Source organism: Balaenoptera borealis (genome assembly GCF_965194805.1).
Source record: "Balaenoptera borealis genome assembly, chromosome: 13".
Taxonomy (NCBI): Eukaryota; Metazoa; Chordata; class Mammalia; order Artiodactyla; family Balaenopteridae; genus Balaenoptera; species Balaenoptera borealis.
The window spans coordinates 88,665,730-88,687,024 of NC_138870.1; the positions used below are offsets into that span (position 1 = coordinate 88,665,730).

At 47.8% G+C, this 21,295-nt stretch overlaps 1 protein-coding gene and 1 pseudogene across 5 annotated transcripts in view; one reads left to right on the forward strand and one right to left on the reverse strand.

Moving 5' to 3' along the window:
- The window catches only part of CHST11 (carbohydrate sulfotransferase 11), a 278,318-nt gene that overhangs the window by 119,672 nt on the left and 137,351 nt on the right, over window positions 1-21,295 (forward strand). For all 4 annotated transcript variants that reach the window (XM_082349929.1, XM_082349931.1, XM_082349930.1 and 1 more), the window contains exon 2: window positions 11,063-11,148. In XM_082349929.1, the coding sequence (XP_082206055.1) occupies window positions 11,063-11,148 (86 nt within the window). The remainder of the gene's footprint in view (window positions 1-11,062; window positions 11,149-21,295) is intronic.
- On the reverse strand, window positions 11,155-20,452 carry LOC309609053 (cytochrome b-c1 complex subunit 10 pseudogene; annotated as a pseudogene). Its single transcript has one exon. The product of its transcript is annotated as a cytochrome b-c1 complex subunit 10 pseudogene (transcript).

A 21,295-nucleotide genomic window follows, 5' to 3' on the forward strand; every position in this document is an offset into this window, starting at 1 on the left:
TTTGCCTGTTTTGGACTTTTTTGGTACTTAATTTGAAATCATGCTGGGTTTTTAAGGAAGCAATTTTGATGTCTCAAACAATTTTGGGGTCACCTCCAGCAATTTTTGGGGTTACTGCCTCCGTGGCTGGAAGTGTCTTTGTGAGCCGACCCCCGGCTGGGGAGCTGAGCTCTGCCTCCGAGTGGGCGCTCTTGTAACCCTTGACCCAGACTCAAGTCACTTACTGCCTGATTCAAATGTCTCCCCACGGAAGACCAAACCCCACCTGGGGGCTTCATTCCATTCTGATTCCCTGCCCGCCCACTGGGCTCACTGCCCTAAGACCCAGTGAAAGTGGCAGCTGACTGCAGACCGTGGTGTCTCGCGCCAAGGCCACGGTTCTGAGGTCACGCCCGGCGAGCCACGCTCCTGTGACCGCCTAACGTCCTCACATCCCACTCATAGGCCACCAGTCAAGGCACTCACCGAGCAGCCTCTTGGCCTATCTCGGATTCACGCTCCATGTCCCAGTGAGACAGCTTAGAAAGCAAAACCCCGGCAGGGACTCAACCAGATATTTGTACCTCCACGTTCATAGCAGCATTATTCACAGCAGCCAAAAGGCGGAGGCAACCCAGGTGTTCATCAGTGGCTGGATGGCTAAACAAAAATGTGGATATACATACGGTGGAATTTCATTCAGCCTTAGAGGGAGATTCTGACGTGCTACACCATGGAAGAACCTTGAAGACATTACGCTAAGTGACATAAGCCAGACACATAAAGGACAAATACTGTTTGATTCCACTTATATGAAGTCCGTAGAGGAGTCAAACTCATAAAGACAGAAGGTACCATAGAATGGTGGTTGCTAGAGGAGAGGTGATAAGCGGGCAGGTGGGTCACGTGGGGCCTCCTGGGCCATAGAAAGGACTCTGGATTTTGTTCTAAGATGGTGGGAAGACTTCGGAGCAGAGAGGATGTTGTGAACTGGTTTATATTTTGAGAAGGTTATTCTGGCTGCTGATAGGGAGTAGGGTAGGGAGGCCAAGATGGCAGCAGGGAGACCAGTTAAGAGGACTTCGTCCTAGCCCCAGGGGCGGTGATGATGGCTCGGACCAGGTGTTAGGGACCAAGATGAGCTGATGGGGGGAGGGGGTGATGGCAGGTAAGGCACAGGAATTAAGAATGACTCCTGGCTGTTGAGTCTGCCCAGCTAGGTGCATAGTGGTGGTGTTTACCACAATGGGGAACATCGGGGAGAGGGACGTTTTAGGGGTGGAAGTCATGAGTTCTCCTTATCAGTGTTTATTGTGTTCAGCAACCCCAAGTTGAACCTAAACGAGCACTCTTATCCCTGACCTGATTCTTTCAAGATGTCTAAGTTGGGGAGTTTTAAACCGTGTCTCACGACCCATCGGTAGGTTGTAAAATCAATTTAATGAGTTGTACTAATATTAAAGAAAAATAGAAGAGAATAGAAAATATCAGAGCATCACGTGTAAACTGGGTTCAAAAGGAGAAAGGGACGAGGAACAGGAGTCAGGAGACCCTTGTTCTGGCCATACCTCTGCCTCTAACGAGCCATGGGGCCTGGAGTGAGTCCCTTATGGCCCTGTGTCCATTGCCTCACCTGTGAAATGGGGCTGGGGTGAGGAGGGCTCCACTGGATTCACCCCATCCTCCCCCCTTTTCTCTCCTTCGACTCTTCCATGCTCTCTCAGTAGGCGGACCACAAACCGTACTGGCCAGAAAGGTCATTATTGAGCTTTGCTTCCTGCCATGTCTGTTGTTCAGTCAGAACCAATTCTGAGGGTGCTTTCCCCCAGCTGTACATACCCAGGCCCTTCACTGGTGTGGGGGTCATAGCACCAGCTGGTCTCTAAAGACCCTGCTTGTCCTAGATGTGCCTCTGTCTGTACTAACCTATCTGGTCGACAGCTGGCTGCACTTGGGCAGGGACCTTGTGCTTTTTGGAAGTTGGCACAACCCTCTGCTCTGGGCACGTTTTCACAGAAGGGCCAGGATCATCTAAAAGAGGGGGTGGTTTGATTGCCATGGATTTTGGTGAGTGTATGTGATAGCTGAGTTCTTCTCCCGGCAGGTAAGTGTTGTAATGTATACAGTATATTCTTCAAAGCCGAGTGTCAGAGTCCCTCAGTGGAAGATTTCTATGTAGTAAATCTCCTGGCTTTTAGATGAAACTGTGTTCTTTCTCTTCTTGTGTTATACCAAGCGCATTCACCTAATTCTTAGATTTATACCCTTGACCTTCATCTCCGGAAAGTTTAATTCATTTTAGTTCTACAGCCACAGGTTAGACATCAGGAGCTTTGAGGAGCTTACAGTGAGTAGGAGGGAAGATTGACATGGGAATTAGCTATAGTAAGGGTTCAGATTAGTCCCAAGTCAAAACCCCAGATCCCTCATTATTCTAACTGCTTGTAGGGTGTCCAATCAGGAGAAGCAGATCTGGAGATGTTTTTGAATGGCTCTGGGATGTCCCTGTTGGAGGGACTGTGAGAAGGAAGGAATAGGAAGTTGGAAAATTGAAGTTTATTAATTAGGTATTAATGGCAGCTTAGGCTGAACCCGGCTCCCACCTCAGTGTTTGGGGCTCCTGAAAAGTCACCTGTGAACACAAGTGTGCTGAGTGTCTATAAAACACCTGAAGGTCCTGGTTAGCTGGAGAACACCGGGTCAATATTCAGGACTGCCTTTTTGCCTGGCCTCTTCCTGTCCTGAACGTCTGTGAGCTGTAACGTGTCTCATTTCAGAGGAGTAGGGGAAGCCTGCGGGGTTTGGATCCCAACTGAGCTACTCACTAGCTGTGTCATCCGGTAAATTCTTCAATCTCTCTGAGCCTCAGTTTCCTGGTCGTCAAAATGGATGTGATTCCACCTACCTCCAGGGTGGTCGTGAGGAGTAAAGGAGAGACAGTAAGACAGGCTAACGTTTATGGAGTGAGTGCTTGTCGAACTCATTTCAGGCACACGACAGATCCACGAGAACACATCATTCATTTTGCTTTATGTTTTTGTTTGTTTGTTTGTTTTAACCTCTTTGACTAAGAAGGCCAATGAAAGAATGTTGAGGAAGTTTGCTAGGAAAGAACATGCCAACTTCTTCTCTTTGTTCTTCTGTTATTAGTAAGTGGATTGGCCTGATACCTTTTAGCTGAAAAAAATCTCTTTGGTGAAACCCTCAGGTCACTTGACCTGTTGGTTTATTTTCATTCATTTGACACAAATGTGTGAGTATCTACTATGCACTAAGCACTCCCTTAGAGGGGAATAGAGAGGGGCAAATGAGGTAGCATGGGGCTTGGCCGCCAGGGACCCGAGTTGGAGGGGACCAGCTAGCCTAGCGGAGGGCAAGCCTGGCCCTGCTCTCCCAGCCCTGCTGTGGGACCCTTGGCCATTCTGTGCCCTCCTGGGGCCCAGTTTTTTCCTCTGAAAATGAGCAGGGGTGGTCAGATGGGGCTAAGAACCCCTCAGTCTCTAAACATGAGTTTTGATTTTTTTTTTTTAATTTTTATTGGATTATAGTTGGTTTACAATGTTGTGTTAGTTTCAGGTGTACAACAAAGTGAATCAGTTACACATATACATATATCCACTCTTTTTTAGATTCTTTTCCCATATGGGTCATTACAGAGTACTAAGTAGAGTTCCCTGTGCTATACAGTAGGTTCTTATTAGTTTTTTATTTTATACATAGTAGTGTGTATATGTCACTCCCAGTCTTCCAATTTATCTCTCCCTCCCCCTTACCCCCAGTAACCATAAGTTTGTTTTCTACATCTGTGTCTCTATTTCTGTTTTGTAGATAAGTTCACTTGTACCCTTTTTTTAGATTCCACATATAAGCGATATTGTATGATATTTGTCTTTCTGTGTCTGACTTACTTCACTCAGTATGACAATCTCTAGGTCCATCCATGTTGCTGCAAATGGTATTATTTCATTCTTTTTTATGGCTGAGTAATATTCCATTGTTTATTATGTACCACATCTTCTTTATCCACTCTTCTGTCAATGGACATTTAGGTTGCTTCCGTGTCCTGGCTGTTGTAAATAGTGCTGCAATGAACATTGGGGTGCATGTATCTTTTCGAATTATGGTTTTCTCTGGATATAGGCCCAGGAGTGGGATTGCTGGAGGGTTTTGATTCTTAATTCTTTGCAGACAATGAATGCTGAGGTCTGGGCCCATGGGTTCAAAGTGGCTCAGAGTCCTTGAGATAAAACTACATCACGCAGACCTGCAGATTCCTCCTGAGCATTTAAAAAAATTTTAGCAGACCGTACCATAGTGTTTACAGGGTCTTGCTTACCTCTCTTTACCTCTCGGAGAACTCCTTAGGCTGGAGCCAGTTCTGAGCCAGAGTGTGATATAGAATAGCCCTTGGAGCTTCATTGCTCTCCCACCCCTCCCCGCCCTTCCCTTTATTTTGCTCTCTCCTCCTCTGTTCTCCAGTTCTGAGTATTCCTTCCAGAGATCCAGCCACAAACCACATTCAAGTTCTAGTGTAAGCGAGTGCCTCAAAGGGGGTTTCTGCCTTTGCATTTTAAAAGGAGAGTGGTGGTCCCAAGGTCGATGCTGAACTCCGAAGGATGTGAGTTAATCCCTGAAGGCGAGGTTCACGTGTGCATCTGGTACAAGGTTGGCTTCTTCCCGCTCTGGGATTTCCTAACCTGATTCCCCCCCAGTGGAATTTCAGGCCAGAGCCCTTGGGTGACTGGAATGAGAGGGTTTTGTTCTGAGAGCTTGCCCCTGAGGCCCGTGCTGGAGACCACCCAGCTCTGCTTCCATATAGGGCTTTTTGGGGGGAGAGGGTCCCCATTTATAATAATGATGATTTTTACTATTACTATTATTTGTAGAAGGTATTTTCCACTTGAAAAACCTTTTCATCCCAACCTTTGGTAGTGGGTTGTAAACTGGGAAGAAATTGATGGAACACCTGTTTCACAGCCAAGTACTGCTTTTCCTTTCCCAGCCTCTCCTGGCCACATACTCTTCTCTCCCTCCTTCCCTCAATCCTGCTTAACCTCCACTCGGGTCCTCTGTTCCTCCACCCTTGCCCCTTATACCCAGGTCTTCTCTAGGGCTTTTTTAGCCTGCGGTTCTCCAGGGAGACCTCCTGCTGTCCTGTGCTTAGAAATTAGGAACTTTGAGTCAGAAGGGACTCAGACATCTTCTGGTTTGACCTCGTCACCTGACCAAGGAGAAATCTGAGGCCCAGGGAGACCGTGTTCAAAGGGAGACGCTTCGTGTGGTGGCAGAGCTAGGGGATCAGGCCTCTGACTTTTCCCATGGACGGTTCTGGGTGCCAGGTCCCAGGTAATTTTACATTTTCATTTAATTCCCACAACCACCCTAAGATTTAGGCATTATTGCTGCATTTTAACACTGAGTTTCAGAGATGAGGACATTGACCCAGTGTCCCAAGACTAACCTAGAACTTGAATCCGGTTCCGGTGGACTCCAGTGCCTGAACCTTCTCATTCCACAAGGTGCAGCTGGGTGACCATCTCATCCCGGTGTGCCTTTGGCACAGTGACGTCTGAAGTGGATGGGGGAGAGCTGTGATGTAGGGCCTTTCAGGGCGAGCTGTGGGTCCCACAGCTGAAAGCAGCATAGCCCGTCCTGACGGAATTGGCTCCCTCTCGGGGAGTCGGGTATCGCTTGCCCTTCTCCTGACTTGATGAGATTGACTCAGACACTGCCCCATTCCAACGTCCTTTTGACAGACGGGCTGGACCGTACTGGACCAGGGCACCAGCACGAATTGGTGCATTGGGAGAAAACACCTCTGTAACTGCATCACTGCTGTGCGCTTAGAGCGTGCAGTGACAGAGGAGGCATGCCCAGGCTGTTAGCAAATGAAGGGATTTGAAAAGTGTCCGGAGTCTGCTGGGTGTTAGGGCTGTTTGGCCAGCGGGAGGAGTGGAGACCCATCTGGACTTGGGTGATTTAGTACATAAGTGCCTCACCTCGAATGTTGAGGGAAGTGAGAGCACTGATTTTTGTGGTGGGAGCTCTAAGTGTAAATACATCTTTGCCTGCCTTTAGCGATAGCATGATAAGGTGATGAAGACCTCCGGTTCTGGAAACAACCTAGGTTTGAATTTACTACCTGCTCTGCCATTTGCTGGCTGTGTGACCTCGGGCAAGTTACTTAATCTCTCTGGGCTTCTGTTTCCTCAACAGTCAAATGGGAATAAATGCTATTATTCAGTATTTCTAACTTATAGGGTTTTGATGAGAATTAAATGAAGCAATGTAAAAAAAAGGCTTCGCCTCAAGTCAGGCATCAGGTACTTGGTAAATTCTCGATAAATGCTAGTTCTCATGATTATTATTATTAGCTAGTGCTGTATTTTATAAGACCTGAGTTCCAGCCCAGGCTCTGCCGCTGGCTGCTCTGGGGACCTTGGCAAATGCTTCAGCTCTCTGAGTTTCTTCTGTGAATTGAAGGAGCTGGACTGTAATCCAGCTGAGAATTCCGGTGCAGCAAAAGCAAGTTTCCACCCCGGATCCCACAGCGTTTTAGTTTTATGTCTTTAGACACAAATTAACTGCACAGGCAGGGTCACAGGAAACCACTCAGGGAATGAGACGGGCTTCCCTCCTTTGTCACTCGGTAGCCTTCTGTCACCTGTTCTCAGCCGACTGGGAGTGGAGCGTCCACTTACGAGCATTCTCTTCATCATAGCGTGAAGCGGCAAGCGTGGGTGGCTTGGTTTTAATTTTAGCTTCATTCATGTATGTTGGAAAAGTGACGGTTCCTGATGTACAATGATCTGACCTACGATTTTTTAACTTTACGATGGTGTGAAATCGATACATATTCAGTGGAAACTGTACTTTGAATTTTGATCTTTTCCCCAGGCTAGGATATGTGATCTGATCCTCTCTTGGGCTGCTGGGGAGCTGCGGGGGCCCACAGATTCTGGTGAGCACGCGATCACCAGGATAAACAACCGATACGCTCATAGCCATCCTGCACCCAGACAGCCGCTCCGTTTTTCACTTTCAGTACCGTATTCAATAAATTACATGAGCTATTCAACACTTGATTATAAAATAGGCTTTGTGTTAGATGATTTTGCCCAACTGCAGGCTAATGTAAGTGTTCTGAGCATGTTTTAAGTACGCTAAGCTAAGCCATGCTGTTTGGTAGTTTAGGTGTATTAAATGCATTTTCAGCTTAACAATATTTTCAACTTACGATGGGTTTATTGAGACGTAATCTCATCCTAAGTCAAGGAAGATCTGTATACCCAACTGTTTCTGGGTCCAAGAAATCATACTGTGAATTGAACCTATTAGATTCTTATAAAATGGTCTTGCATTTCATTGATTTGAGTTTAGAAAGGAGGAAACAAGTGCTGTAGCTAAATAATACTTGTGGTGGCAGGTGGGCAGCGGAAGGCCACCGTTAAATGTCCTCAGGGACTCCTTTCTTAGGGCTTTTGATCATCAGACCTTTCATTTTCAAAGGAAAAAAATAACAGCAGCCTGTTGATACTGGCAGTTTCCTTTTTACATAGCAGGAAACAATCTGTCTGATGAGTGTAAAGGAAGCCTTAAATCCTAGATCATTCATGAACCTCTTTGAGTACCTACTGTGTGCCAAGCATCAGAGAAACAACATGGATAAGATGGAGAGGGTTTTTACCCCCCCCCTTACTTAATGTCTGGCATATCCTAGGTGCTTAATAAAAATTTCAGTAAGAAAATTAATATGGGCAATAACTGTTAGTTAATAGTTTGGCTGTCACATCACATCATTTTGATGACTTGTATAACACTGGGTTACATTTTAAATCACCTGTCCTAGAAACGGTCAGCCAACCAGGTCTGGGGCCAGGAGGAAACTATTGAGATGGTGGACTTGACACCTGCCGTTGGTCCAGCATAGCAGCCGAGAGCATGGGCTGCCTATGTCAGAATCCTGTCTTCATCTCTTCCTAGTCACGAGACCTAGGCGAGTTCCCTAACCTTACTGTGCCGCAGTGTTCCCATCTGTAAAGTGGGGACAGTAGTGGGCCCACCCCATAGGGTTGTTATGTGGATTAAATGTGTGCTCTGCTTGGTGCACTGTGGGTGCCCTCCAAATGTTAGCTGCCACCCTGTGCGTGTGGTGGTCACTCGACCTCCTGTGATGCATTAGGCACACAGGGTAAATAAACCCATGTGCGTGATCGCTGGCCCTTCCTTTGCCTCCCAGGCCCTAGCAAGTAGGTCCTCACTGCTATCATTTGGGTATGAAAGAGCTCAGTCATCAGGTTGGAGTCTCAGCTTGGCAACTTTCTCCCTGCGTGACCTTGACCTTGGTCAAGTTCCTGAGGTTAAGGGAGGCTCAGAGAGGTTATCTGGAAAATACAGGTACTTCCTTTACTGTGTGAAGGATTATGCTGAGCCAAGTGCCCGGCACACAAGGCGTACTCCATAAATGGAGGGATTGTTATCAGCCCCATAAAAAGCACCCAAGGACCTGGCTTTTGTGGCCTGGGGTGCCGGAGCTGGTTCGTGGGGCACCCACTGAAGTCACGGGCTAGGCCTGCAGGAGGCCCCGAGGGCGGCCGGCCTTGGGAAAGGGCCCACAAGGTCAAAGCATTTTAAAGGCCTTGTATTAGAAAAAGAAAACAATTAGATAATACTGCCCCCCCATAAAAGCTGACTTTTAATGGGTTCTGTGGTGGGGTTTTCTCCGTGGCGGTCTCGTAGCCATAGGTCTTGGGGAGACTGTCTGCCTCTATGGGGAGAGTTTAATCTTGCACGGTGTGGGCATAATTTTACAAGTTTTACGGCTGTTATGTCTCCCCTGAAGTGTTGCTGTGTCCTTGTGCGCTGAGGGCAACCTGCGTGCAGTTAACAGTTTACCTCGTTTTGGGTGGAAATGAAAAATGAAGTAATAAATTAAAAAAAAACACAACGTGGATTTTTCCCCTCTTGTGGAGACACCCGTGGAAGAACAAAGAACCCGTGTCTTCCCGGACCACTTACTCAGATTCTAATGGCTTTTATGTGTAGACATTTGCCCACAGGATCCCCTCCTCCCCAGAGAGGGCCGCAGGGCACGTCGGGTCTGTTTGGGGCTTGAACTGCCTTCCCCAGGGCAGGGGTCAGCGAACGACAGCCCAGGGGCCACATCCAGCCCACCGCCTGTTTTTGTGAAATGATTGGGAAAAGAAAAATATCCAAAGAAGATTTCCTGACACGTAAGAATTACATGGACTTCAGCTTTCAGTGCCAGAAATGGAGCTGTATTGGCACATAATCCCGCCTGTTTGTTTGTGTGTTGTCTGGAGCTGCTTCTGCCCTGCCCCAGCTGAGCTGAGAAGTTTCCATATACTGTGTGGTGCAAAGCCAAATACTCCCTTGCCCTTTATGGAAAAGGTTGGCTGACCCTGCTCTAGGAGGCAAAGGAAGTGAGAGAAAACAGCTTCAAGTTTCTTGGAATTGATGATTTATTCTCAGGGTTTCCATGGGGCTCAAAGTGACGAGTCAAAGGAGGATTGCATGAAAAGGAGTCAGTTCTCCTGGAGACCTTCCAGAGGAATCGGCTGCTTGTGGAGATGGCTCTCCTCGCTATTCTGACCTCAGGTTGGCTTCTGAGCAGAGGGGCCTGAGTTATCCCCCTCCGGCCAGCCCTCCCCATCTGCCTGGCTTTCCTGTAAGACTCCCGAAGCCCAGCTTGAGGTCTGGTAACTTCTCATCAGCTCCCTTGATGGTTCGAGAATAAAGAAGTTTCCACCTTCCCTCCCAGGAGGCAAGTGCTTTTTGTCATAAGTTCTGTGCAGACCTAGTTGATGATCTCCAGTAGCTTCAGAAATTTGTAACAGACACTTTTTGGCCAGCCCCAGGCTTAAGCATTCTGCATATAGTAGTAACTCATTTAATCCTCACAACCAACGCAGGGAGTGAGGTCTTCTTCTCACCCCCATTTTACAGAGGAAGAAACAGGCACAGAAAGGTTAGGTATTGCTTAAGGTCATACAGCAGGTGTGAGGTAGAGCCAGGATCCAAACCCAGGCTGTCTGCTCAGGAGTGTCCTGCCTACTGCCACTACACTGGGGGGATTCTTTAGGCCTGTGAAAGGATCTGCTTTCCTTGTCCCCACCCCCCCCCCCGCCCCTACAATGTCATTCCACAGGAAAACGGCCTCCTATATGAGAAGGAAGCACTCGTTGCTTCGTTAATTCATCCCTCCCTCCCTCCTCCTTCTCCCTCCCTCCCTTCAACAAATAATTGTCAGGCGGGTGACTATGTATTAAACTCTGTGCAAGGGGCTTCACGAGTGAGGGTGTTTTGTGAACAAGAGGAATGAAAAAAGAATCTTTTTTCCTTTGAAAAACATTTCTTGGTATCCTCAAAGCTGTTGGGTTTTTGAGAAGTTCACTTAATTCCTCCTCTTTTATTCATTGTAAGTGCTCATCCTTACAATGAGAACCATAAACCGTAAATCTCATCCAGAACCATAAACCCGCATCCTTTCTGCCTCAAGCTGATATTGTCATTAACAATAACCTAATGTACAAGAGGCTTTGGGGAGGCTGGCCCTCTGACTTACCCAGTGGGAAGAGCCCGCCTGGGGAAGGCCCTGTGCCATTCTCCCCCTCGACACCCCGAAAGAAGGCTCCCACAGGGGTGAACTCACCACCCAGCTCGGGAACCAGGAATAAGAGGTCATAACTGATTGTGGAGGGAGAAGGCTGCCGAATTTTAAAAATAGCACCAAGTCTGGCGTTGGTAGAACTCGCTCTCTTGGGACAACCGTTACAATGTCGTCTGCAAAAGTTCAGGGTTTTAGATGCCTGTCTTGTTTTCTGAAGGATTTGCTGGGCAGAATTTTCAGCATTATTTATGTCCTTCTGGGTGTGGACAAGCCTGAAGGCCAGGGAAGACCCATGGGCCCCCATGGCACCAGGCAAAGGATCAGCTCAGCCGGAAGCCTGTTCTCTCTCTTCCTTCCCCAACTGTTTCTTCTTCCCTCCTCTGTGCCCTTTTCTTGGTCAGACAGCAAACGTTTGTTGCTCATTTCTGATGAGCCTTCACTTTCTCTCCTCAGTCATGCGGAGGAACCCCTTCGGTGTGGACATCTGCTGCCGGAAGGGGTCCCGAAGCCCCCTGCAGGAACTCTACAACCCGACCCAGGTAAGCCCTGGAAACGTCCTTGCTTCTCAGCTTGGTCTCCATGTGTCAGTTTTTTGGGGGGTGGAGAGGGATTGAAAGACTCCCAAATTCTGGTCTTTGGGTATTTGAAACTTCCCTCCCCTGCCTGGCATTTTACCTTAAGTGGTTGCTTTCTTGGTCACCCTTTTGCTATAGTATGGCTCTGAAATTCTAGTGAGAGGTATTTAGAATGAGAGGAACAGCTTGGTAGAGTGCGGGGCTGAGCTTTCAGACCTGCCCAGGTTTTGGATCCCTGAGAGCCATACAGTTGCAGGTGCCAGCAAGGGGGCTCTGAAGTTGCAGAGCCTGCCAGGCTGTGCGGTCTCCCCCTTGACACCCCCAAAGAAGGCTCACATGGGGGTGAACTCACCACCCAGCTCCCACGTCTGGTTTTTAGAGCCCAACGATGTCCCCAGGAGTTGCACCTCACTGCGTCAGTTTGACAAGACTCCCTTGGGTGGGGAGACTTTTTGCTTAAGTGACTGTCACAGTAAGTTGGACTTGATTATGAAAAGAGTTCCTCTCTGAGCAAAATAAGCTCCAGCCAAGGCAAAGTGCCCTCCATGGAAAGCTAGGAGCAAAGGGAGGAGGCCTGGTTGCCACGGTGATGGCCTTGTTGGTGTGTGTGGGTCTTGACGTGGAGACTCCAAGGCTGGTCCTTTTGCGGGAACATGAATTAGCTTGTGATGCCAAGAACTGGTGAATGAACAACTAGTGGCCCATTAGCTGACCTTTGACAGCTGGTGAGAAAGGGGGGGAAAATGTACTGCTTTGGCTGTAATCTTTGAGGTTTATTTTGTATCAAATTCTTGATTTAGTATTTCTGGGGACCAAGGTGCTTGTTAGAGGAAGAAACTGCTTGGTTCCCCAAAAGTGATGAATTCCCAGAAGTCTTGCAAAGGGATGAGCCTGAGAACTTTCTGATTCCACATCTCCATCCTGTCTTTCACCCGTACTCCCGTCTGGAAAAATGGACTCCTGAGTTTGTGCAAAATGGGTGGCCTAACCATGTTAGTTTACTCCCCTATCAGCCCACCGCTTTGGAGCTCAGTGGGATGAGGCCAGATTCACCAGGTAACTGCAAACTCAGATTGCCTGAGGCCTCCTTTACTGGGTTCTCTGGTGACGCAGCAGGGAATTTGTATTTTGTTTTGCTTTTGTTTTTTTTTTAATTTATATTGACGTATAGTTGATTTACAATGTTGTGTTAGTTTCAGGAATACCGTAAAGTGATTCGGTTATACATATATATATATATATAAAAATATATATCCTTTTTTTTACATTCTCTTCCATTATAGATTATTACAAGATATCGAGTATAGTTCCCTGTGCTATACACAGTAGTTCCTTGTTGGTTATTTTGTATTTGGGTTTTGTTTGGTGCCCAAATAATCTGATTATTGCAGGCCAGTCTCCCAGCCTGTTCACGCATTGGTTTTAGGGAAGAGGATTTCTGGAAGGCCTTTGAAAACAACACACGCTATTGAGATGCAAAGCATCCCTCTCTTCTGTTGACGTCCTCTGTTCTCAGATCATTATCTATTCCAAAACCAAACCATTGAAGTGCTCCTGCTTTCCTGAGGAAATTTTACAGGCAGCATATGGGTGTCATGGGAGGAGCTATTTCTGAAGTAGATGCCCCTCTGGGCAGGAATTCCATGGACTGGGTCTGCGCCTGTCACTCTTGTGTCCCTGTAGTGGGTGGCCCCAAATATCTGTGACTGAAAGAACGAAAGTCCAGGTTTAAATTCCTACTTCAGCTCCAGCTGGTTGTGCAACCTTGCATACATGATGAGTCCTCTGTAGGGGTCAGCTCTCCCATCTCTCTGGAACGTTGGGAGGATGAAATAATTCTGATGTGTCAGGGGCTATGTAAACATGATCCGTCATCACCACGGTCATGAGAATGGCTTCACTCGTGGAAACCTTGATTTTAGAGTCAGACCTGGATTCGAAGCCTGGTCTCATTTATCAGCTGTGTGAGTGAGCACAAGACATGTAACCCCTCTGAGACTGCCTCTCTCCTTTATAACGCGGTGCTGACAATTCCTGCCTTGCAGCCTTCCGTGAAAAGATGTGCCTTGCTCAGTGCCTTTTGTGGAGTTTGCTCATTCCCAGGTTCATTCATGCATTCACTCGTTCATTTCTTCACGCACTCTTACGAGTGCCCACTATGTGTAGCACAGTGCCAGGCACTGGCCACAGAAGGGTGAGCAAGGGCCTGTGTGTGGTTAGCCTTCCGTGTCTGGTTCTCCTTGTTATCCCAGAGCTGGCTTGAGTGGGTTATCTGGTGAGGGGGGGGACCCTGCTTGGTCCATTTGTAAACCAATCAGAGGAGAGAGAACCTTCCTGGGTAGAGCTCATCCCTTCCATCTGGTGGTGTTGGGTTCAGATGCTCACTTAGAAGCCTAGGACCCGGGAGGGAAGATGGGGCTGGAGAGGCAGCTCTGGGAGCCATTTGTGAGAGCCTAGGTGGGTGAGTCATCAGCCTCCGTCAAGCACTCACGGGCAAGCTGTCTGGCCCCTTTTGCTGGTAACCAGGAAAATGTCCCTGCAGGAGGATCTCCCCGTTTCCTCGGGATGTTGTCCCGGGATGTTTTTTCTTAGGCTGGTTTCCTTTACAAGCTGCAATTATGTTCTCTTCCCACGCACGTTCCGTCGGTGACGCTTCTCAGAGAAACCGTCTTGGTGATCTTTGGGGCTGCCGTGAGCCGGGGAGTTCAGAGCAGAGAAGGGAGCAGGAGTTTCTGTTGAGTTGAGTAGGGTTTTGTGTCCCTGAGACGTTAGCAAACATTGCATCCGTTGGGGCTTGGTTGTGGTTTCTCGTGTTCCCCTACCAGCCAAGCTGTGGAAGCCGCTAAGCCTGGATTGATGTTATCACAGAGGCAGATGACAAGCTCTGTAATTGCTAGAAACTGAACTGCTCCCGGAGATGCCGTTTCCCCATTTTATGTTGATTGGTGGTTTGGGTTTGATATATAATGGTGAAAATAGGAACCGTTTATTTTAGATGATAAGAAAACCAACACAATGGCGAGAAGCACCATCTTAGTTACCAGGAACTGGTACTGTAGGCCAGATGCTATCTAGATGCCTACAAACATCTCGTGGAGTGCTTGTATTAAGCCCCGTGCTAGGTAGTGCACCCCCATTTTATGTATGGGAGAACTGAGGCTGAGGAGGTTGTCACACAGCTTGTAAGAAGCCGAGTAAAGATTCAGATCCAGGACGAACTACAGATGCATTTATCTCCATGCTGTATTCACTGGCACCAGCAAAGTTCTCTTGGCAGGAATTACCCCATACAAAAAACAGAAGAGAGAGAGAGAGAAAAATCTTATCCAGATTTTCACTGGACAAACTCTTAAAAGCTCCCTTAGGAAAATTGGCTATAATCTGATTTTAGTGTCCAAGGTTTTCTTATTTTAGTGCCTCACAAACCCCTAACCATTAAAACAACAATTGGTGAAAAAGAAGTTTGTAGTTGATATTCTTAGAAAAACTGCACTCTGATGTCTTATAATTTTCCTGGTTCTCTGCTGTCTTCCTGGCCCCAAAATAAAACGTAATTGCTGATCAGATCAGCTGGCGTCAAGTCACCGTAAGTTCAAGAGTTGCCAGCTGCATATTTGTGGGCCGAGCACATCTGTGGGCCGCCCGGCTCAGCTCAGACTGCAGGGTAGAGCTGTGCCGTTAGCCATTAATAGGGCATAATTGCCCCTAAAATGCCAGCGAGGGTGAGTCCTGCCTCGCCCACCTCCCGGTCCTCCCGTGGGTTCCCTGAAATCTTCCCAGCATCACTCATGTGGTTCAGCCCTGCCCTGCCTGGTTCTTTCTTTAGCGTTTATACTTGCTCTGTGATTACCATGTTCTGAGAATACAGATACTCAGCCCAGGGGCTGACCAGGAACTCCTCTAAGTGCTGAGTCTAGGCGGTCTTCACTCATGTACCAGGGGCGTGCGGGCCTTCCTAGGGACCTCTGAGGACCAGTCAATATAATATTTTGACCAGTCAACATTTTATTATAATAATAAAATTGGATCTTTATTGGTGCAATCTTCAATGTGTTAAAAGTAAATTTACTTCTCCGTAAGGTAGGCTCGAGGAGGAAGGATGGAGAGAGGGAGAGAAGGGAGGTAGGAAGGAAAGAAGGAAGGGAGAAAGAAAGGAAGAAAGTTACTGTTCAGTGAATGTATAATACACGTCAGTGACTCTTCTAGGTGTGACTCTTCTAGGTGTTTTCCACACGTATCTAATGGTATCTTCACAACAATCCTAAAATCTGATAGCCCCATTTTTCAGGTAAGTTAACTGAAGCTCAGAAGGACTGAGCAATTTGCCAAGATCCCACAGTCCCTAAATGGTAGTGCCGGGTCTATCTGACCTGGCGAGATAGTGGGAGGGAAAGAGCCTATCCCGTTATCTTTCCCAGGGGGAAAAAGGCTCCCTTGAGGTTCTTTTTCATGGTGACTCAAGCTGAGATCAGGGACATGCTCAGGATAGTTGTAAAATTCCCAAAGGCAGGGGCCAAGGCTCATGGAATGGTATGGAATGCACAGTAGATGTCCAATAAACAGTTGCAGATTTTTTCTTCTCACTGAACATGATATTTTTGGAGAGGCCTTTGTCTCCTGGCTGGAACCAGACTAAGCAGGAGTCACCCCCAAGAACTCTGCTGTAGGATAGCACAGCTTGGTGACATTTGGAAGTTGGGGTCTTTGATTAAGTTTTAGATTGAAAAAAGCTTGAGTTGTCCAAGGGAGGGTGGGAAACTCTTCTAGCTCCAATCTAAATAGTTTTCTGAGCAAGGCTTGCCAAGATTCGTTTTGTCTACAGATGTTCATAGGATAAACAGAGGAAAAAGACGTCAGGAAGAGAGGCATGTAGGTAATAGAACATGACAAGTGCTGTGTGATCGAAGCATTCTGAAAGGTTATGGGGGAATCAGGAGTGAGCAATTAACCCTTTGAGGCACAGGACACAGTGCGAGGCTTTCTAGAGGAGGTGGCATTTGAGCCAGGCCTCTGAGGACACATCAGACTTCACTGGACAGAGAAGAGGGGACAGCCTCCCAGAGCGAAGGAACAGCAGGAGTGAGGTGCACAGGTGCGACGGTCCATGGCACGTTCAGAGAATGGTGAGGGGTTTGTAGCTGGCGTGAAAGAGCATGTTGGAAGCTGATTGGAGAGAAGGCAGGCAAGGCAGGTTGGTACCAGCTGGATAAGGCTCATTCGCCCTTCTGGAGGGTTTAGTCTTCAGCCACCGGCAGGTTGGTGGTCCCGAGGAGCCCCCTGGAGATGGTGTGCACCTTACAAACCAGCTGTTGCTTCTCACTTGGCCACTTGTTAGCTCCGGGGCTTCTCTAAGGAGGTCTGGCCCCTCCTGGCCGCAGCCTCCTCATCTGTAACATGAAGGGGTTGGACTGGACCCGTGCTTCTCAACACCTCCTGCACTCAGGAGCTTTGAAAAAATGACCAGTGCCCAGACCCCCAGAAATTCTGATTTTATTTGTTGGTCTGGGATAGGGCTGGGGTGTCAGTATTTTTCAGAGTTCCCTAGGTGATTCTGATGGGCACCCAGAGCTCAGAAGCACTGGGTTGGAGGTTCTGTAAGGGCCCCTCCAGTTTTAAAATCTTCGATTCTTTGATTCTTGCATAACCCATAACATGAAAAGCAACTCACAGCATGTGCATTGAGGTTGCTCTCTATCTTTCCTACTGTCTTTCTATATGAAGGCCCGTGTGAATCATTTGCACTCAGCCTCATCCACCAGGACACGGAGACCACGTTCCTTCCTGTGCTGCATGGGACGGAAGGTTGTTGCGTCAGTGCCCTGAGTGTTGGGGACTCGTTCTGTGAACAAACCCAAAAAGTGGAGCCCTAGGGCAGAATATTGGGTGGAGCCCTGTGTAAACGAAACTTGAGCCACTTAGCTCTTGATCCCATAAGAAGGAGAACCTAGATTTGTTCCAAGCCAGACATCAGGTGGGCGCTTCTGAAAGATCAGCTTCAGTCTCACAAATAAGCATGAAAGGGAGAAAGGGCTCTCTGCCTTGAGAATCGTTCAGGAAGAACAATGCTGAATGGCCGTGTCCACTGGGGAAGGCAAGAGAGAGCAGACATTGTACAGCCCCCAACTCTGGTCAATTAATCCCTTCATTACCAACCACCTGGTAAATGACGAGTCCCTCTAATTATCTTGCATTGACCCAACAGCTGTCTACCAGCCGAAGAGGGATTAATTGATTTAGTTGTGGACCGGCTCCTTATGCAAAGATATTACTTACTGTCAGCCTAGCAGAACGGCAGCTGGCTGGCAAAGATGAAATATTACATCAACTTGATCTTACATACAGCACTTGGGAGAATGCTTCATTATTAATTGCAAATTACAATAGATGAGCAGAGCCCATTGCAAAACCCGGGGACAATGGGCCGCCTTTTCCACTGTGGCCAGTGGCTTCATTATTCTTGAACCAGGGAAGGTGCCCTGGTCGGATTTCCAATCAAGCCTGGACAGATGGTGAATCTAGAGTCGGACGCAATTCGGGTTGGAAGAGATGATTGGATGCTGGAAGGAAGGGAGGGATCCCAGCCCAGGTGTATGATGTGGGGCAATTACTTAACCTCTCCAAGCCTCGATTTCCTTATCTGTAAAATAGGAGCATGATACCAGTCTTGCAGGTTTTTGAGATTTAAAATCGTGTATGAAAAGCACCTAGGGTGGTGCCCAGGGCAGAGTTGGTGATAGTCAGTAGCCGTCAGTGATCTGGGTTGAGTTAGGTCACCTGGGACTTCTCTTAGGGGGTCTGGGACCATGCTTGGTCCCTGTCCTGCAGGCTCAGACATTTGGCAGGTGTGCACTTGAAATAATAATAATAAGATTATTTTGTTGAATAATAATAAGATAGATGATTTCCTCTTGCCTGGAAGCTACTAGCTATTCATCATGAGCACTACCTAAAAATTTTGATTTATGTTATGTGTCTGGTAGACTCAGTTATAGGGAAGCTTGCTGTGCTGATTTTTAAGGCCATGAGTGCCTCTGTGTGTGTGTGTGTGTATGTGTACACTCAACCCACATCCTGGAAAATGGGCGGATTCAGCTGTTAAGTTTTAAAGGTCTCCTGTGGTTGTGTCTGTCATACCCACAGCACGTAGCTAAGTGCCTCATTAATAGTTGTTAAATAAGACCATCTCTGGGCCGTGTTAATGCGAGGTCCACATTTCATTCAGGCTGTTTTTATAGGCAGTTTTTCTGTTTCTGGAAGCCTAATTTGACCCAGTATATTCAAATCTGGATAGCTCGGTGCTCTAATGGGGTTTTTCTGTGTCAGGCTGTGTGGATATAATCTGGCATATTTCAATGAGAGGAGGGCACTCAAGTGACAAAACAACCTCAGCAATTTCCAAGTGGTAACACAGCTGTAAAATCTGCCATTTTTGGAAAGTTATTTCCTAAATTACCCTCAATTATAAGAGGTCTCTACATAATTTGATTTTTCTGTAAATTATACAACTCAGGGAGCTTCTCAGCCAACTGGATTTTAACCTTGTTGGAATGGATAGAGCTGAGACAAAGCCCTGGCTTGCTCTCAAATTCTCTGTAGGAAAGACGGGTTTGGGGGATGGGGTGGGGTGGGCGTCAGCTTACCCCCATCCGGCCTCCCTCTTGACCTGCAGGTCTGGTGGGGAGCAGGGTTTCCACCCTGCCTCCACCACAAATTACTGTGAACTCTGGGGCCAACAGCTGAACCTTTTCAAACCCTTCAGACCTTGTTTATAAAGTAGGAATAAAATACTAACTGTTCAGTTATTAAGGATTAAATTAGAATATATATAGCAAGTTCCGGGCATATGGCAAGCTGCTCAGTCGATGCTGTTTTTTTAAATTCATATTAGCTCAGATGAAAACTCCTCCAGGAAGCTCCCCCTGATTCCCCCCCCCCGCCCCCCTCAAACTCAGGTTAAATGTCCTTCTAGAATGGTGCTGCCTACTCACAATATAATGTGACTTGTATATGCTATTCGAAATTTTCCAGCAGCCACATTTAAAAAAGTAGAACAAAAACCAGGTGAAATTCATTTTAATAATATACTTTATTTAACCCAGTATAACCGAAGTATGATCATTGCTACGTGTAATCAATAAAAATATTAAGATATTTTGCACTCTTGTTTTTGTACTGAGTCTTTGAAGTTCTGTGTATTTGACACAGCACATCTCACTTGGGGCTGGCCATATGTCACATGCTCAATGGCCACACGTGGCTGGTGACAGTCATACTGGACAGTGCAAGTCTGTCCTCACCCCCATGCCCATGTTTCCCTTGTTTGTGACACTTATCTTATGTGTTTGAAATGATCTCACTAGGCTTTGAGCCTCTTGAGGGCAAGGGCTGCGTCATTCATCTTGGTACCCTGTGGCTACTCCAGCCAGCCACAGAAAAGGAGCTCAGTAGGTGCTTGGCACTGAGCGAATCGCCTGTCCCTGGGCCTTGAGCAAGCCCGGTGTGTGGAGATCATGCTGAGGAGGCGACCAGGGCTTCGTGCCCCCAGAGACGCTGAGGCAGCCAACCACCAGGGCGGGAGGCTTGCTGGGGCCCAGTAGGTCCTTGGTCTGAAGAGGACGTCTCCACTCCAGGCTGAGGCCTGATGTTTCTCCTAAAAAACATCCTTCCAAAAGTCCAAGTGCAAGGACCATGGAAGGGCTGACACTTAGATAGATGCTGGTCATTTACACCTCAACTTAGGTTTTGTTTGTTAGTTTTTCAGAGAGAGGTTTAATGCTGTGTGCACTCACACACCAAAGCTGTTTTCACAAGCATAGAAAGTCTAACTGTGTATTTCCTCGAGGTCCATCCCAAGAGCGTGGGCTGTTTCGGATGTGGATGGAAGTAGGCAGCACCACCAGATTCCAGAGGGGTCTGAGGGGCGTCGGTTTAATTAATTGTCCTTCTTAAACTTGCCATTGTTGTAGGGCACCCAGTCCAGAATCAGCCGCCAGCCGGTGGCCCACACCAGTCCCACGGGGCCCATGGCGCCCCACACGCCCACCGTGGGCGTCCAGTTTCCGGCCAGCTCACGGTAGTGACGGCCCAGGAAGTTGCTCAGCATCACGGCGCTGTCCTAACTGCTCAGCTTCGGTTTCATAAGATTCTGTCTTGAGACGGGCGTGTGACAGTGTGGGGAGCGTGGAGAGAACAGGCACAGGGAACTGGATGCTTGAAAGAACTGGAGAAAGTGAATCCCGGACTCAGAAGGAATGGGGGGAGGGTCGGGGAGGGGACTGCTGAATCCAGACCTCGCCCTTCCTCAGGACACAGCCCACATTCAGCCCTGTTTCCTCCTTCCCTCCCCTCCTCCCTCCTTCCCTCCCCTCCTCTCTCCTTCCCTCCCCTCCTCCCTCCTTCCCTCCTTCTTCCAGAGCAGGTGGCACAAGTAGGAACCCAGTAAAAATGCACTGAATGAAATGGAACTGAAATTCCTGGATGCCATCTTTCCTTCCCTCCCTTATTACATACCTACCGTATTCATTTCCCACGGCTGCCGTTAACAAAGGACCACAAACTAGGCGGCTTAAACCACGAAAATGTATCGTTTCCCATTTCTGGAAGCTGCGGGTCCGAGATCAAGGTGTTGGCAGGGTTGGTTCCTTCTGGGAGCCCGAGGAAGAATCTGTTACATGCCCCTTATCTAGCTTCTGGCAGGTCGCTGCTGACCTTCGGCTTTCCTTGTTCGTAGAAGTATCACCCCAGTCTCTGCCTTTGTTTTCATATGACATTCTCCCTGTGTGTGTGTGTGTGTCTGTGTCCAAATCTCTCTTTTATAAGGACTCCAAACGTAGTGGATCAGGACCCACCTGCTCTAATAGGAGTTCATCTTAACTAATTACGTCTATAGTGACCCTCTTTCCAGATAAGGTCACCTTCTGAGGTACCGGGGCTAGGTTTTCAACATATGGATTGGGCAGGGGAAGGGTGGCGCAGTGCAACCAGTGACACCTGCTGTGTGTATGGCGCTGTGCTGGATGCTGGGGCACTTAAGACAAGCAAGTACTTGCCCTCTATTAGTTCATACTCTAGTGGGCAACTCAGGCCAGTAAACTGACCATCACAAAACAAA